General features: G+C 38.9%; 1 protein-coding gene across 4 annotated transcripts in view; it reads left to right on the top strand.

Annotated features, from left to right (window-relative positions):
• Positions 1-12458, top strand: part of LOC107590503 (protein SCAF11-like) — a 19046-nt gene extending 6588 nt beyond the window's left edge. For 3 of the 4 annotated variants that reach the window (XM_016279256.1, XM_016279257.1, XM_016279255.1), the window contains exons 4-15: positions 722-799; positions 888-967; positions 1040-1110; positions 1996-2033; positions 2125-2225; positions 2317-2433; positions 3496-3569; positions 6005-8068; positions 9119-9444; positions 10281-10457; positions 10535-10654; positions 11726-12458. In XM_016279256.1, the coding sequence (XP_016134742.1) occupies positions 722-799; positions 888-967; positions 1040-1110; positions 1996-2033; positions 2125-2225; positions 2317-2433; positions 3496-3569; positions 6005-8068; positions 9119-9444; positions 10281-10457; positions 10535-10654; positions 11726-11836 (3357 nt within the window). In that variant the 3' untranslated portion in view covers positions 11837-12458. The remainder of the gene's footprint in view (positions 1-721; positions 800-887; positions 968-1039; positions 1111-1995; positions 2034-2124; positions 2226-2316; positions 2434-3495; positions 3570-6004; positions 8069-9118; positions 9445-10280; positions 10458-10534; positions 10655-11725) is intronic. The other variant, XM_016279258.1, reaches the window with a different exon arrangement.
• Positions 12459-13014: the final 556 nt, after the last annotated feature.

A 13014-nucleotide genomic window follows, 5' to 3' on the forward strand; every position in this document is an offset into this window, starting at 1 on the left:
AGCCTGGTGCAGGTCTACAATTTTGTTTCTGGTGTCCTTTGACAGCTCTTTGGTCTTGGCCATGGTGGAGTTTGGAGTGTGACTGTTCAAACACAATTGTTGTGGACAGGTGTCTTTTATACTGATAACGAGTTCAAACAGATGCCATTAATACAGGTAACCAGTGGAGGACAGAGGAGCCTCTTAAAGAAGAAGTTACAGGTCTGTGAGGGCCAGAAATCTTGCTTGTTTGTAGGTGACCAAATACTTATTTTACCGAGGAATTTACCAATTAATTATTTAAAAATCCTACAATGTGATTTTCTGGATTATTTTTTCTCATTTTGTCTCTCATAGTTGAGGTATACCTATGATGAAAATTACAGGCCTCTCTCATCTTTTTAAGTGGGAGAACTTGCACAATTGGTGGCTGACTAAATACTTTTTTGCCCCACTGTAAATGTATGTGGGATTTTTGATCAGATGTTAATTTTTTTTTTTTTTTTAAAGAGGTATGAAACCTGCGAAGTTCAAACTCAGCTTGTGCAATATGTTTTATATTTATTTACTCATTTGTAATTGGTTTTTATTTTAATCTCATTTTTATTTTATGTAGCCCAAGTTGTTTTTCTCTATATATTCTGTATGCACTGTATGTTCCTGTACTGTCAGATGTAACAGCCTGTATAATCTGCACACTGCCCAGGTTGTAATGTGTAATGTTGTGTGTGATGGGCTACAGATGGTTCAGTCTTGCCCGGTGGACCGCAGACCCTTCAGCGTGATCTACTTGCAGGGTTCCTCGCAGCAGTGCATCAAGGTCAGACGTCCTCCTGATGTCCTGTACGTCTCAGTAAGAGGCACTTATTCCTGATGAAACTAAGCCGAGCTTCTCCTCTGTGTTTCAGCTTCCAGTGAAGGCACCCAGACTGTCAGAGCCGCACAAGTGCTGCAGTCAGGATGACCAACAAATGTGTAGCGTCTCTGTGTAAGTGCAGTGTGATTGTGTTTGCGTATGCTGTTTATCTGAATATTTAATATATAATTGTGTCGTTAACAGGGGAGAGACAGGAAGTACAGAGAGAACACCAGAGAAAAGAGCTAACGCCAAACTGAAATGCCACAGAAAATGTATGTGCTTCAATATTGATTCTTGTCTTGTTCATGATATATTTGTATGGTTTTTGTATCATATTTCAACACAAATATTGATCTATAATACAATAAACAATTGTATAATATATCAATATTTGTATCATATTTCAATATGAAAGAATATTCCATGTTAAAATTCTGTTGATTACAACAGAAAATACTTTGGTCTTGTTAGATCATAATACTTTAAAGTATTGTAAACCAGACTTATAGTTGTTAACTAAACTAAAACTAAACTTTTTTTTTTTCTTGAAATAAAATGCATTTGAACTGAACTAAAATAAAATATTTAAACACAATTAAAAAAAAAAATTCAGCAAGTTGCCAAGGCAACATTTTTCATTTTCATTTACTCTAACTTGATGTACTAAAATAACTAAAAACAAAAATCAAAAAAAGAAATAAAAATGAATAAAACCTATATAGAGGCATAAAATTTTAAATTGAAAATGTCATTGGAAAATCTAAAAATAAGAACTAATTCAAAATATTAATAAAAACTCTAATAGTATCTCAATGATACAAAACTGTAAACCAACATTAATGTAAATTTCAACTTTAAATATTGAAAAATTAGTTGTTGTTTTTTTGTTTGTTTTGTTTTTAGATTAAAAAAAATCATTTTTGTTTTTCAATTTTTAATCTGGTGCTGCACAATATATTTCCACATATATTTCCATCATAACTGTAATACTGTAAACGTTTTCATTTATTTATTTTTTTTAAACAAGATTTTTTTTTGCATAGATGTATTATTTAATTGACTGTCGTAATGAACTCTGTATAACAGAACAGAAAAAATAAATGTTTAGTAATATGAGCTTTCCAAACTCGTCAAAGTAATGGTCTTTTACTCTTCAGCAGGTGATTCAGATGCATGTTTGGATAAAAACAGGAAGGTTAGTCTTGCACTAATTGTGTTTCTGAGTTTGGTCTCATTTATCGCATTTGAATGAAACCGGAAGTGTTAAGCGTTGTTTATGTGTGCAGGAGAATGGAGACTCATGCCACTCTCTTCTGCTCACTCAGCATTGTCACTCATCACTGCCCAGCCAGCATGGTGCGACGGTCGGCACGCTGACGCAGATCATGTAAGCGCACATGTGACTTTTGTTTCTTTTTGGTGACTGAACCGTGTCTCTTGGATGCATGTTAAAGTGTCATTTCTGTTTTGCGCTGTAGGGCAGGATCTTTTGAGGTTTGTGAGGAAGGACCAGGTGACGTCCAGTGGAGGAGATTAGAGAGAAAACGCAGGTGGCTTCCTACCTCTGTACCTGCCCCCTCTGCAGATGTGTCCAGGTGAGAAGCAAGTTTCGAATATCATGTCACAGTCATTTCAGGGACAATCAGCTTTTGTTTTGAAAATGTGAATTTGAAATGTAGTATTTGTACTAGGGATGCACGATATTGGATTTTTTCCGATATGCCGATAATTTTCAACTCATTTTGGCCGATGCAGATACCGATATATAATTATTTTTAATTTTGGTTAGTTTTTAACGAGAACTTATTTGTTAGCATTAAATAAACAATAATAAAGTTCTTTTATAATTACAGTACATTGAAGATTTGAAAATAACTATAAATAAACTATATATTAATCACTGCATTTTTTTTTTCAGAAAGTGGTAGCCTTAACATTTTATTTTATGATTTAACATTTGTAAATAGTCTAAAGCAAAAGATTTGTAAAAATTCTGAAAATCACATTAATAATAAATCAGTATATATAAAATTATTTAATTTAAGTGTCATGTTTGTGATTTTTTTTTTTTTCATGTAAGCTATAGCTTCTGACCTTTAAATCAAAATATACTCATGATTTTATGGCATCAATTACTGCTTTATTTAATCAGAAACACAGTCTAAATATTATTTGTGCATTTTGCTTTCATTTTATTAGAAGTAGGCCAACAGCACCCCCTACAGGATTAAAACTCCTTACCGAACAGGCATTAGGACCCGGCAGAGGCTGCCGCTGCTGCCACTGCACATGCTATTATTAGTAAACACGTTATCACACACCAAACGCATCATTCTGTATGTGCATTCTCAGTTTAAATGCAGCGATCCAAAACAGTGAATCCAATCACCATTCAGGCAAAACTTTGCTTCAAGAATGAGCCACAATGCTGACCTGATCTAATCACTAGCACACCCTGAGCACATGTGAGTTAATGTATTCCTCTTATCGGCAAGACATAATTTTTCATTTCGGGCTGATGCCGGTATTTATATTTAAAGCCATTATCGTCCGATTCCGATATTGGTCCGATAATATCGTGCATCCCTAATTTGTACAGTTTGGCTGCTATTTGCTTTTGTGCGCGTATCCCTTATTTTGACTTATGAACCTTTTAGGGTGTCACTCCGCTCACACCTGCTTCTGTCAGCTGTCTCTGCCTCTCTGAATGTGCTGCTTTCTGAACACACAGGTAAGTCCACGCAAAACCAAGTTGTCTTTAATTTATATTAAAGGGGTCATATGATGTGATTTCAAGTTTTCCTTTCTCTTTGGAGTGCTACAAGCTGATTGTGCATAGATAAGATCCCTGAAGTTGCAAAGACTAAAGTCTCAAAACCAAAGAGATATTCTTTATCAAAGTTGAGACTCTGCCACGCCCCCCTAAAACGGCTCGTTCTAACACGCCCCCACCTGTCTAGGTCACTATGTGGGAATATTTGCATAATGCGCCCAAATGTTCACACAAAGAAAGAAGGCGTGGTTTCAGTAACCGCAGTTAGTGTTGAAGCAGCATGTCAGGGAGACGCTGTGTGTTTCAGTGCAAAAGCACTTTATTTGGCCTTCCGAAAGTAGATGCATTTAGGAATCTTTAAGATCACTTACAACAGAACAGCAATGCATTTTATGGACGACCGTTTCGTGAACCTAGGAGAGGAGGTCATTCTTTTCTACGACAAACTGGCGCTTCTGAATCAGCTACTGTTTTGTTATTAGTTTAAGTATTTGCTATTGACTGTTCAAATGCGGAGTTTTGCGCATCGTGTGTGTGTGTGTGTGCGCGAGAGAGAGAGAGAGAGACAGCGTCACATCACATCACAGTAGAGTCAGCTGTCTTAACCGCGGCTTGTGTACTGCATCATTACTGTGTCTACTGTGAGAGGCGGGGCATATATGACCTACAATAATGTACAGTATTTGAAAAATAATGTGTTTTTTTAACATTAAAGCATGTCAACATATTCTGTTACACCAAATACACAAAATAATGATCTTTAAAAAAGCATCATATGACCCCTTTAAAGGACATGCTTAATACTCGTTATTTTAAAATTTGCTTTTTAGTTTTTATTTGTATTAAATTTTTTTCAGCTTGAGTCTTGTTTTCATAAATTTGTTTGTCGTTCGTTTTTTTTCCTCCCCCCAGAGTGTTAGGGAAGCCCTAAGAGGCCATAGATTGTGATTATTTTTCTTTCTTGTTCTCTCGTGATCTCGACAAAACAAAAATTATTATTTTATTTTTTACAATGATTGTTTGATTTTTAATCAAACACAATGCATCGTGAGTCTACTGTTGCTATAGTAACGAATGCAAATTTGACACGCATCTAATCGACAAATAAACCATGTGCTACTGTATGTTGTGGATGGTCTATTTCAGCTAATTTTACGTCGCTTAGTAATAACGTCTACAACAAATAAATAAATATATGCTAATCAATCACTGTTGTTGTTGTTGTTGTTGTTGTTGTTGTTGTTGTTGTTGTTGTTGTTGTTGTTGTTGTTGTTGTTGTTGTTGTTGTTGTTGTTGTTGTTGTTGTTGTTGTTGTTGTTGTTGTTGTTGTTGTTGTTGTTGTTGTTGTTGTTGTTGTTGTTGTTGTTGTTGTTGTTGTTGTTGTTGTTGTTGTTGTTGTTGTTGTTGTTGTTGTTTCAATCACTGTTGTTGTTGTTGTTGTTGTTGTTGTTGTTGTTGTTGTTGTTGTTGTTGTTGTTGTTGTTGTTGTTGTTGTTGTTGTTGTTGTTGTTGTTGTTGTTGTTGTTTTTTCAGAGACAGTTTGCTAAACATATTGTTTGTGTAATTAACATGTTTAAATGTCCATAACATCAGAGCATTCAACACCGCAAACACAGGCCTTCAGAAGGATGCAGAGAACTATTCTAAAATCTTTTAGAGCTACTTGGACTCAACTCACTTTATTTTCCTAATTTGTTTGAAATAAAATTATATATCATTTGTTTGTGATTTATATTAGTCATGCAGGATAAGCTGTGACTGATATCATGTGCGTTACAAGCTTGAAATGCTGTTTGAGAAGAGTGTTTATGAGTGTGTGTGTGTGTGGTTTCCTACAAAGAAATGTAGAAAATACAAAAGATTACAACACTGTATAACATTTTACATATATGAATCACATTTCTTATCAAAACATACATTTATTGAGAAAACAAGAAAGAAAAATAATTATAATCCATGGCCTCTTAGGACTTCCGTAGAGTTTTCTAGCTTCAGCTTATTTAGTTGTCGTTTTAGTTTTTTGGTTTTAATTTACTTTATTTTAATTTATTTTTATTTTTTAGGGCTGCCAAAGTTTTATTAAAAAAAAAAAAAGTAATGTTAATTAAATTGTAATTAGTTTTCATTTTTGTTAGGTTCAGAGTTATATAGTATATATTTAGAGATTAGAGATTCTGAGAATTAGATTATTAGAATTAGAGAATCTGGTAAATTTCTTACATTTTTTTAAAGGTTTCATCTTTATACAAGTAAAAGTTTTATGAAGTATGTATCACAAATGAAAACTAAAATGTATTTGTGCCCATTTTAGTTTTACTTTATCCCTTTTATTTTTTATTTCAGTTAATTGTTTCTTTTGGTTTTTATTAACACTTATTTTCTCTGTTTATTAGTTCCTCATGGCTTAGTTTGTGCTGTCACCTGCCCCAAAGGTGAGGAGAAAAAGGGAACCAGGAGTTCTGGGTCAAAGACCTCAGTGAAACCAGCAGAAGCTGCTGCAACCAGGCGCTCCTCTAGGCACAGTCGCTCTGAGGCGGAGGATTCCTCAGCCACACAGTCAGAAACAACAGATTCAGATACCACCTCTTCTACACCACAAACCATAAATGATGCTCATGCTTCTACAAGCAGAGGGCAGCAGGGGAACAATTCGAGGTCTGGAGCGAAGATGAGAGGACGCCCAAAGAAGGTGAAGGTGGCGAGACCTGAGGATGAGGAGCAAGAAACTGAGGTTGGGAATCATGAGGAAGATGGAGTCACTGAGGAAACAGAATCTAAAGAATCAAAAACAGACAAGAAAGCAAGTTCTGATCAGATTGATGGTGACCAAGTTACATTGGATATGGAGGAGAAGATGGAGGTGGAAAATCAGACGAGTCCAGCTGAGGATGAACGCGTTTCCCCTGATGCCAGTAGCCAGGAAGAGGAAACGGCAAAAGTAGAAGTGGTAACGGAGACTATGGTTGAAGATGAAGACAATCAGATACTTCCACAAGAAGATAGCAAGCAAGAAGTGGATACAAATGATCAAGACCTAGTAGAATTGGTGAATGTTCCACCAATACAGGAGCAAGATTGTCCATCTCCTTCCTGTGTAGAACTACAAGAGTCTCAATCTGATTCCCAAGACTCTGAATCGTCTCTGCAAGCAGAACCAACAGCTGGACCTCCTACAGATGCTTCAGACCAGATTGCAGATCTGAAAACTGAGCCTGACACCACGGAAAACTGTTTGGACAAGCAGGAATCCAGTAGTCCTCCACCTCTTAAAGAGGATCAGGCCGTCGAAGCGTCAGTTCCAGAGGAGAAAGGCGGGCCAGAATCAAAGGACACTAATGCAAGTAGTCCTCAGGATAACACTGACCTCATTCCCATGGAGTGTGATTCTCCTGTATCCGAAAGTGAAGCCAACATTGCTGAAGCTAGGGTGGTTCCCATTGCAAATGTGCCTCAAATGGATGATCAAGAGCCTAAGCTTGACTCTTGTAAGGAGGAAAAAGGCTCAGATAAGAGGGAGCGGGAGGGAAGATCCCGCAGGTCTCGTTTTCACTCCCCTACAACCACCTGGTCTCCCAACAGGGAGTCTAGAAACGAAGGGTCACGCAGGTCAAGGTCTCGATCACGGGACCGTAGCCACAAGACCCGGTCCACGTCTCGAAGCCGCGAGCAGCAAGAGGAGGCACGGGATGGCCGACGGAATCGTAGCCGTAGTAGGGAGCGGAGTCGCAGGCGACGAAGTCGTTCAAGGAACAGAAACCGACCCGGACAGCGGAGCCCATCCCAGGAACGTGCTGATCACGGCAGCCTCTCTCCTCGCAAGAGAGAATCTTGGGGCGGGGATGGATGGCGGAGCAGGGGCAGTGGACGGGGTTTCCGCAATTCCAACTGGAGGAACAACGTGGAGAAACCTGGACATTTCTCATCAAGAGAGCCCATTTTGTCTGATAACGGCAACTTCCATGAGGCATCGCCCGACCGAGGCAGGAGCGAGAACCCGGATTGGGTACAAGAGAGGGAGAAACTTTGGGCAGACACTGATTCCAGAGGACGTGAGCCACGAAGGGATGAAAATGCAGGTGATCCCCCTGCAGAATCCTGGCCTCGGGGCAGCTGGAATGAAGGGCATGGCAGAGGAGGCGCACACTGGATGTCCAGCCAGCAGGGCGAGCCAGCAGATAATTGGAGGCAGCGTACTTCTTTCTCAGGGACAGCAAACAATGCAGATTCTTATAATCGCTTCAACGACAATAGAGCCGGAGGGAAGAGAAGAGAGTCCGATGGCGCAGAGACTCCACTGGATCGTTCCGGGTGGTCATCTGCGTCCAGCTGGGCCATACGCCGAACTCTCCCTGCCGATGTGCAGAACTACTATTCGCGCAGAGACAGAGGAGGTGGCAACAACAACTGGAACAGACAAGAGGAGGACCAAGGTGCACCAGGTGTCCCAAAACAAGCAGGTGTGTCTTTATCCAAATAAAGGCCATATCCTAATTATTTTTTCCCAAATTCCATTTTACTTTTTTACCCAATTCCATCAAAATTGCATTATGGGTTGTTGACATTTTTAGCAAAAGGGAAATCTATAGCTTTTTACTCCATTTTCTCTAGTTGTATAGCACTGATTTAAAAACAAACTTGTGTTTCCATTGCATAGACAGTCAAGTTTATTAAAAGACCATCTTGGCAGCTGTGCATTCCTTTTTAGCAAAAGGGAAATCTATAGCTTTTTACTCCATTTTCTCTAGTTGTATAGCACTGATTTAAAAACATTGCATAGACAGTCAAGTTTATTAAAAGACCATCTTGGCAGCTGTGCATTCCCACTTTAAAGGGTTAGTTCACCCAAAAATTAAAATTCTGTCATTAATTACTCATCCTCATGTCGTTTCCAACCCGTAAGACTTTCGTTCATCCTCGGAACACAAACTAAGATATTTTTGATGGAATCTGAGAGCTGTCTGACCCTCCCATAGACAGCAATGCAACTGAAATGTTCCCAAGTCCAGAAACGTAGCAAGGAGATCTGTAAAATAATCCATGTGACATCAGTGGTTCAACCACAATTATACGAAGCTACGAGAATACTTTTTGTGCGCAAAGGGGGAAAAAAAAAAAAAAACTTGATTCAACAATTTGTCTCCTCCGCATCACCCTGGTGCCATTTTGGAGAATATCAGCTGGACGTAAACAACGTATGCTGTTCTATGTCAGCTGCATCACACCGAATCTGTTTCCTATTTTGGATTATTTTACAGATCTTGCTATGTTTCTGGACTTGGGAACATTTCAGTTGCATTGCTGTCTATGGGAGGGTCAGACAGCTCTCAGATTCCATCAAACATATCTTAATTTGTGTTCCGAAGATGAACGAAAGTCTTACGGGTTTGAAACGACATGAGGATGAGTAATTAATGACAGAATTTTCATTTTTGGGTGAACTAACCCTTTAACATGTTCGGATAACTTTTACATCCCTACTACATTCATGTCTGTTTTCCATATTTCAGATCCCCCCCAGAATGAGCCAAATGCACCGTTGCCGACAGAGGCAGTGCCAGCCATGCCCCCTCCCCTGATGCCCCACCAGATGGGTGTGATGGGGGTCCTCCATTATCCCATGGGGCCTCTGCTTCCGAGACCTCCAGCCGTAGGTTTGCAGCCTCCTCCCCAGTTTAGCTTGCCCCCACAAGTGCCAGTGCAGCTGCACCCCACTAGGACGCTCCTCCAGGTCCCATCCATAGCTGTGCAGGGACTGCCTCCACCTCCCCCACCTCCTCCACCCATGCAACAGTGTGGCTTCACCGTGGTACCGTCTGAAAGCCACCCGGCTCAGGTGAGAGCAAGAGTTATGTCAGGGCTTGATTTTTGCCGTGGGGTTGCACATAATTCTACTGATTCCCGCAATTTCCGTGCTCTTGTAACTCGGGAAATTCCCACAAATATTTCAGTGTGAAAGACGCTCGGGACAGATTGTGGAGGAATGTATCATTTACACGTGCTTTTGAGTCTTACCATTTTAAACATTCAAGTGCTCAATTCAGTACTTGCGCACTCTCTGTGAGACCCCTTTCTGTGAGCTCACACCCAAAGCGCACATAGAGCCGCATCTGAGAGCGTGCGACTACAGAATGAAGTTGTGTGGCACCTTATACATAAACGGCCAAATACATACAAAAAGTATGTCAAAATGCCCGTCTTGATGAATATTCATGAAAACAGTTGATGTATACTAAACATTGACCGTATGTAGGCTATTAAGTGAATGTAAACAGTTGAGAAACAAAACTTGTGTAACCGTTAGATCTGTGCATGAGGTCTTAAAGAGACGGCAACCTAAATAAACCTGCTGTTATCTGTCATTAATGTTTATTTATACATTGAAGACTAACCAGTGTTATTTAAAGTTAAATAGATTATTCAGTTTCTGTGGTATTTTTGTATCTCAATATTACTGTTATACCTACCTGAAAAACTTAAAGCATAGTTCATTTTAATTGTATCTTGTTATTGTATTTGTTTGTGCCATTGCTTGTCATTTATCTATTCTTAAACGAAATTCAGGCCCTGTATTTTATCAATTTTTAAAAATGAGTTTTATATTTACCCATCCATAATTTAAATGATTTCTTGTGTGTGCCATTTTAGTTGTAACATTTGCATATTTTACAGCAGGTGATGCCCAGTTTTCCTGTACCAGGCAAAGGTTCATTCAAACCCATGCCAACCAAAGTAGTTCCTGGGCCGCCACGTTCTTTTGGGACGCCCAGTGCAGCCCAGCCGTCCTCCACCACCACCCAACCCACCTCTCACAGCAAGGCCCACGCCGACAGCTCGAAGAAAGAGAAGGCAAGTGTTGCACGATCAAGCAAATGGCTCCATGCTAATGTTATCACTTCCTAAAATACATTTTCCTTTTCAAACAGAAATTGCAGATTCAAGAGCGGGCCGTCAATGAGGTGAAAGCAGCGATTAAGCCATATTATCAGAAGAATGAAATCAACAAGGAGGAATATAAAGAGATTGTACGCAAAGCTGTGGAAAAAGTAAGTTTAGTTCACACTAAAATAAAATGTTTTGTTTTATTTTATGTATAATGTTATTTTTTCTCTAATTTTTATATATTACAGTCTATAATTTAACAATCTAAAATATTCTAATATAAATATAGTAAAAAAATATGAAAGGAAAAAATCCATTAATTTTAACAAACTTTTTTTAATTTTTTATTTGCTGCTTCAAAGAATCAACACTTTATCACATTAGTTTGAATCAATGCAATAGTTTTAAGTCGGTGTTTTCCTCTGGCTCAAGTTACAGATGTCGAAGAAAGTAACAGAAGTGTAATTCACACAATTTACCACATGAGGTTCTATTGATATTAGTTCTATTGACTCTGAAAAGCCGCATTTGACAGAGTATACCAGCCACAATCTCATCCATATTGCTATAAAATATAGCATTCTGTATAGAATTCAAATAGCTCCGATACATTTTGTGGTCTGTGCCGACTCACGCATGTGATCCGCTCCGTGCTATCGTGTCTCTGGACCGGAGCAGAGTGTGTGTGCGGTGCGATCGTTAGCGTGACAGCGCCAAACTAGACTTCTTTTTTTCCTCAATGGAAAGCATATTTACACTCTTTGAATCGTTCCCTGTCCCCTATATAGTGCACTACGTGCCATTCACTGTACAGAAAATACTAAATCTGTAGACAAGTGACCGATTGCAGCCGCGGCTTCAGCATCTATTTTATAGTGTAGGGGGTGGTGCTTCAGATTCTAGAGAGCATTTGATTGGACAAAGTTTGATGAGAAGCTGAAGTACGATGTGACGTCAATAAAATCGTTGAGCCGTTTTGGCGGCTGAGGAACTGCAAGCTTTGAGTGCTTATATCTTCTAAATGCGAATTTTGTCACGGAGCACTCTGCCTTATAGATAACCTTAAGACTAGCATATTGATACTAACACCCAAAAAACTTTAATTTTGATTTCATGGGGACTTTAAAATCATGTTGATGTGCTCTATGTGCCAGTGTAATGTCTTATTCAGATTTTTAATTTTGTGCAAACAGCTTTACAAATGCACACAGTGATTGTTTTTCTCCTCCTCTCAGGTAACACACAGCAAGAGTGGCGAGGTGAACGCCGACAAGGTGGCCAACCTGGTGAAAGCGTATGTTGACAAATACAAATCCATCCGCAAAAACAAAACCGAGAAGAGCTGAGGGTCGCTGATCTGCTGACTGCACAAGTGCAATTCCTCCACCGCGGGCTGCTGCCGGTGTCACTGACTGGAGCCGTTCTTAATACATTTAAATACGAGAATGAAGATTTTTCTAGAGATGACATATTTTGTTTAATTTGGATTTGATATATAGTGCAAATGCCCTTTATTGGATTATGTTTCATGGGTATGTGTGTGTGCGTGTGTGTGTGTGTTTTGGGGGGGGTTAAAGATCTGTAATGGTGTTGCTCTAATCGCATTTTGCTTCCAAGTTTAAAGTAGCAAAGAACATGAATAATTAAGGCAAATGATTCAAGTGGTACGACTGGACCTGTCCGTCTCTCTCTGTCTCTCTCTCAGAAGTCGAACATAAAGACTTTTCCCTTTAGAATCATCGAAACAATCTGGAGTACATGTGCATTAGCTTTATTATTCCCTGCAGATGCTGAATGCGTGTTTGAGTGTGTGTGATTCAATCATAATCTTACGTGGAAAGAAGAACACGGGTAGTTTGCTGGTGATCTGAGATGATTTTGTTGTCATATCCAGGATAAAGTCCTGTACTTCTGTTTATGCAGTTCAATCACTGTGTCTGTTTACCCTCCCAGAAGCAATGAAATAAACCAGCTCTCTATGAATCTCTTTTGTCCATTTACTGAGTTCAGATCAGTTTGTGTTCACTGAGTCTAATTCTGCCAAAGCAAAGGGTGGATACTACCTTCAGGTGAATACTATTCTTTTTCAAGAATGTAGATTATCTCTATTTTTAGACAAACATTATATTTTAAACTTATAATGAATTAATTTCATTATAAGTAATATTCATTATAAATTATTCTTTTTACCAACGTTTTTTTTAGACACAACTGAGCATGATGTGTCTGGGCCTTCAGAGCTGCAAGATGGTCATCCAAGTGAAGACGTCCAACTGGACATTTGACAAAAACTACACAGATGCACAAGTGCAACAGCTGCAGAATTTCTACTTTTTACACATGCTGCCAAGGTTGGCAGATGATTTTGCTGACAAGAAGATTAAATCTGTGCCCAACATACCTGTAGATCTTTAATGAATAGTTGGGGGCGGGTTTACACTATATAATCAGTTTTAGCACATGGATATTCTGAAGAAATAGACCTACACAAAGATGCTGTCTCACCAGTTTTCATTAAAAAAAA

This window comes from Sinocyclocheilus grahami, unplaced genomic scaffold, assembly GCF_001515645.1.
Source record: "Sinocyclocheilus grahami isolate Dianchi unplaced genomic scaffold, SAMN03320097.WGS_v1.1 scaffold129.1, whole genome shotgun sequence".
In the NCBI taxonomy this organism is placed as follows: Eukaryota; Metazoa; Chordata; class Actinopteri; order Cypriniformes; family Cyprinidae; genus Sinocyclocheilus; species Sinocyclocheilus grahami.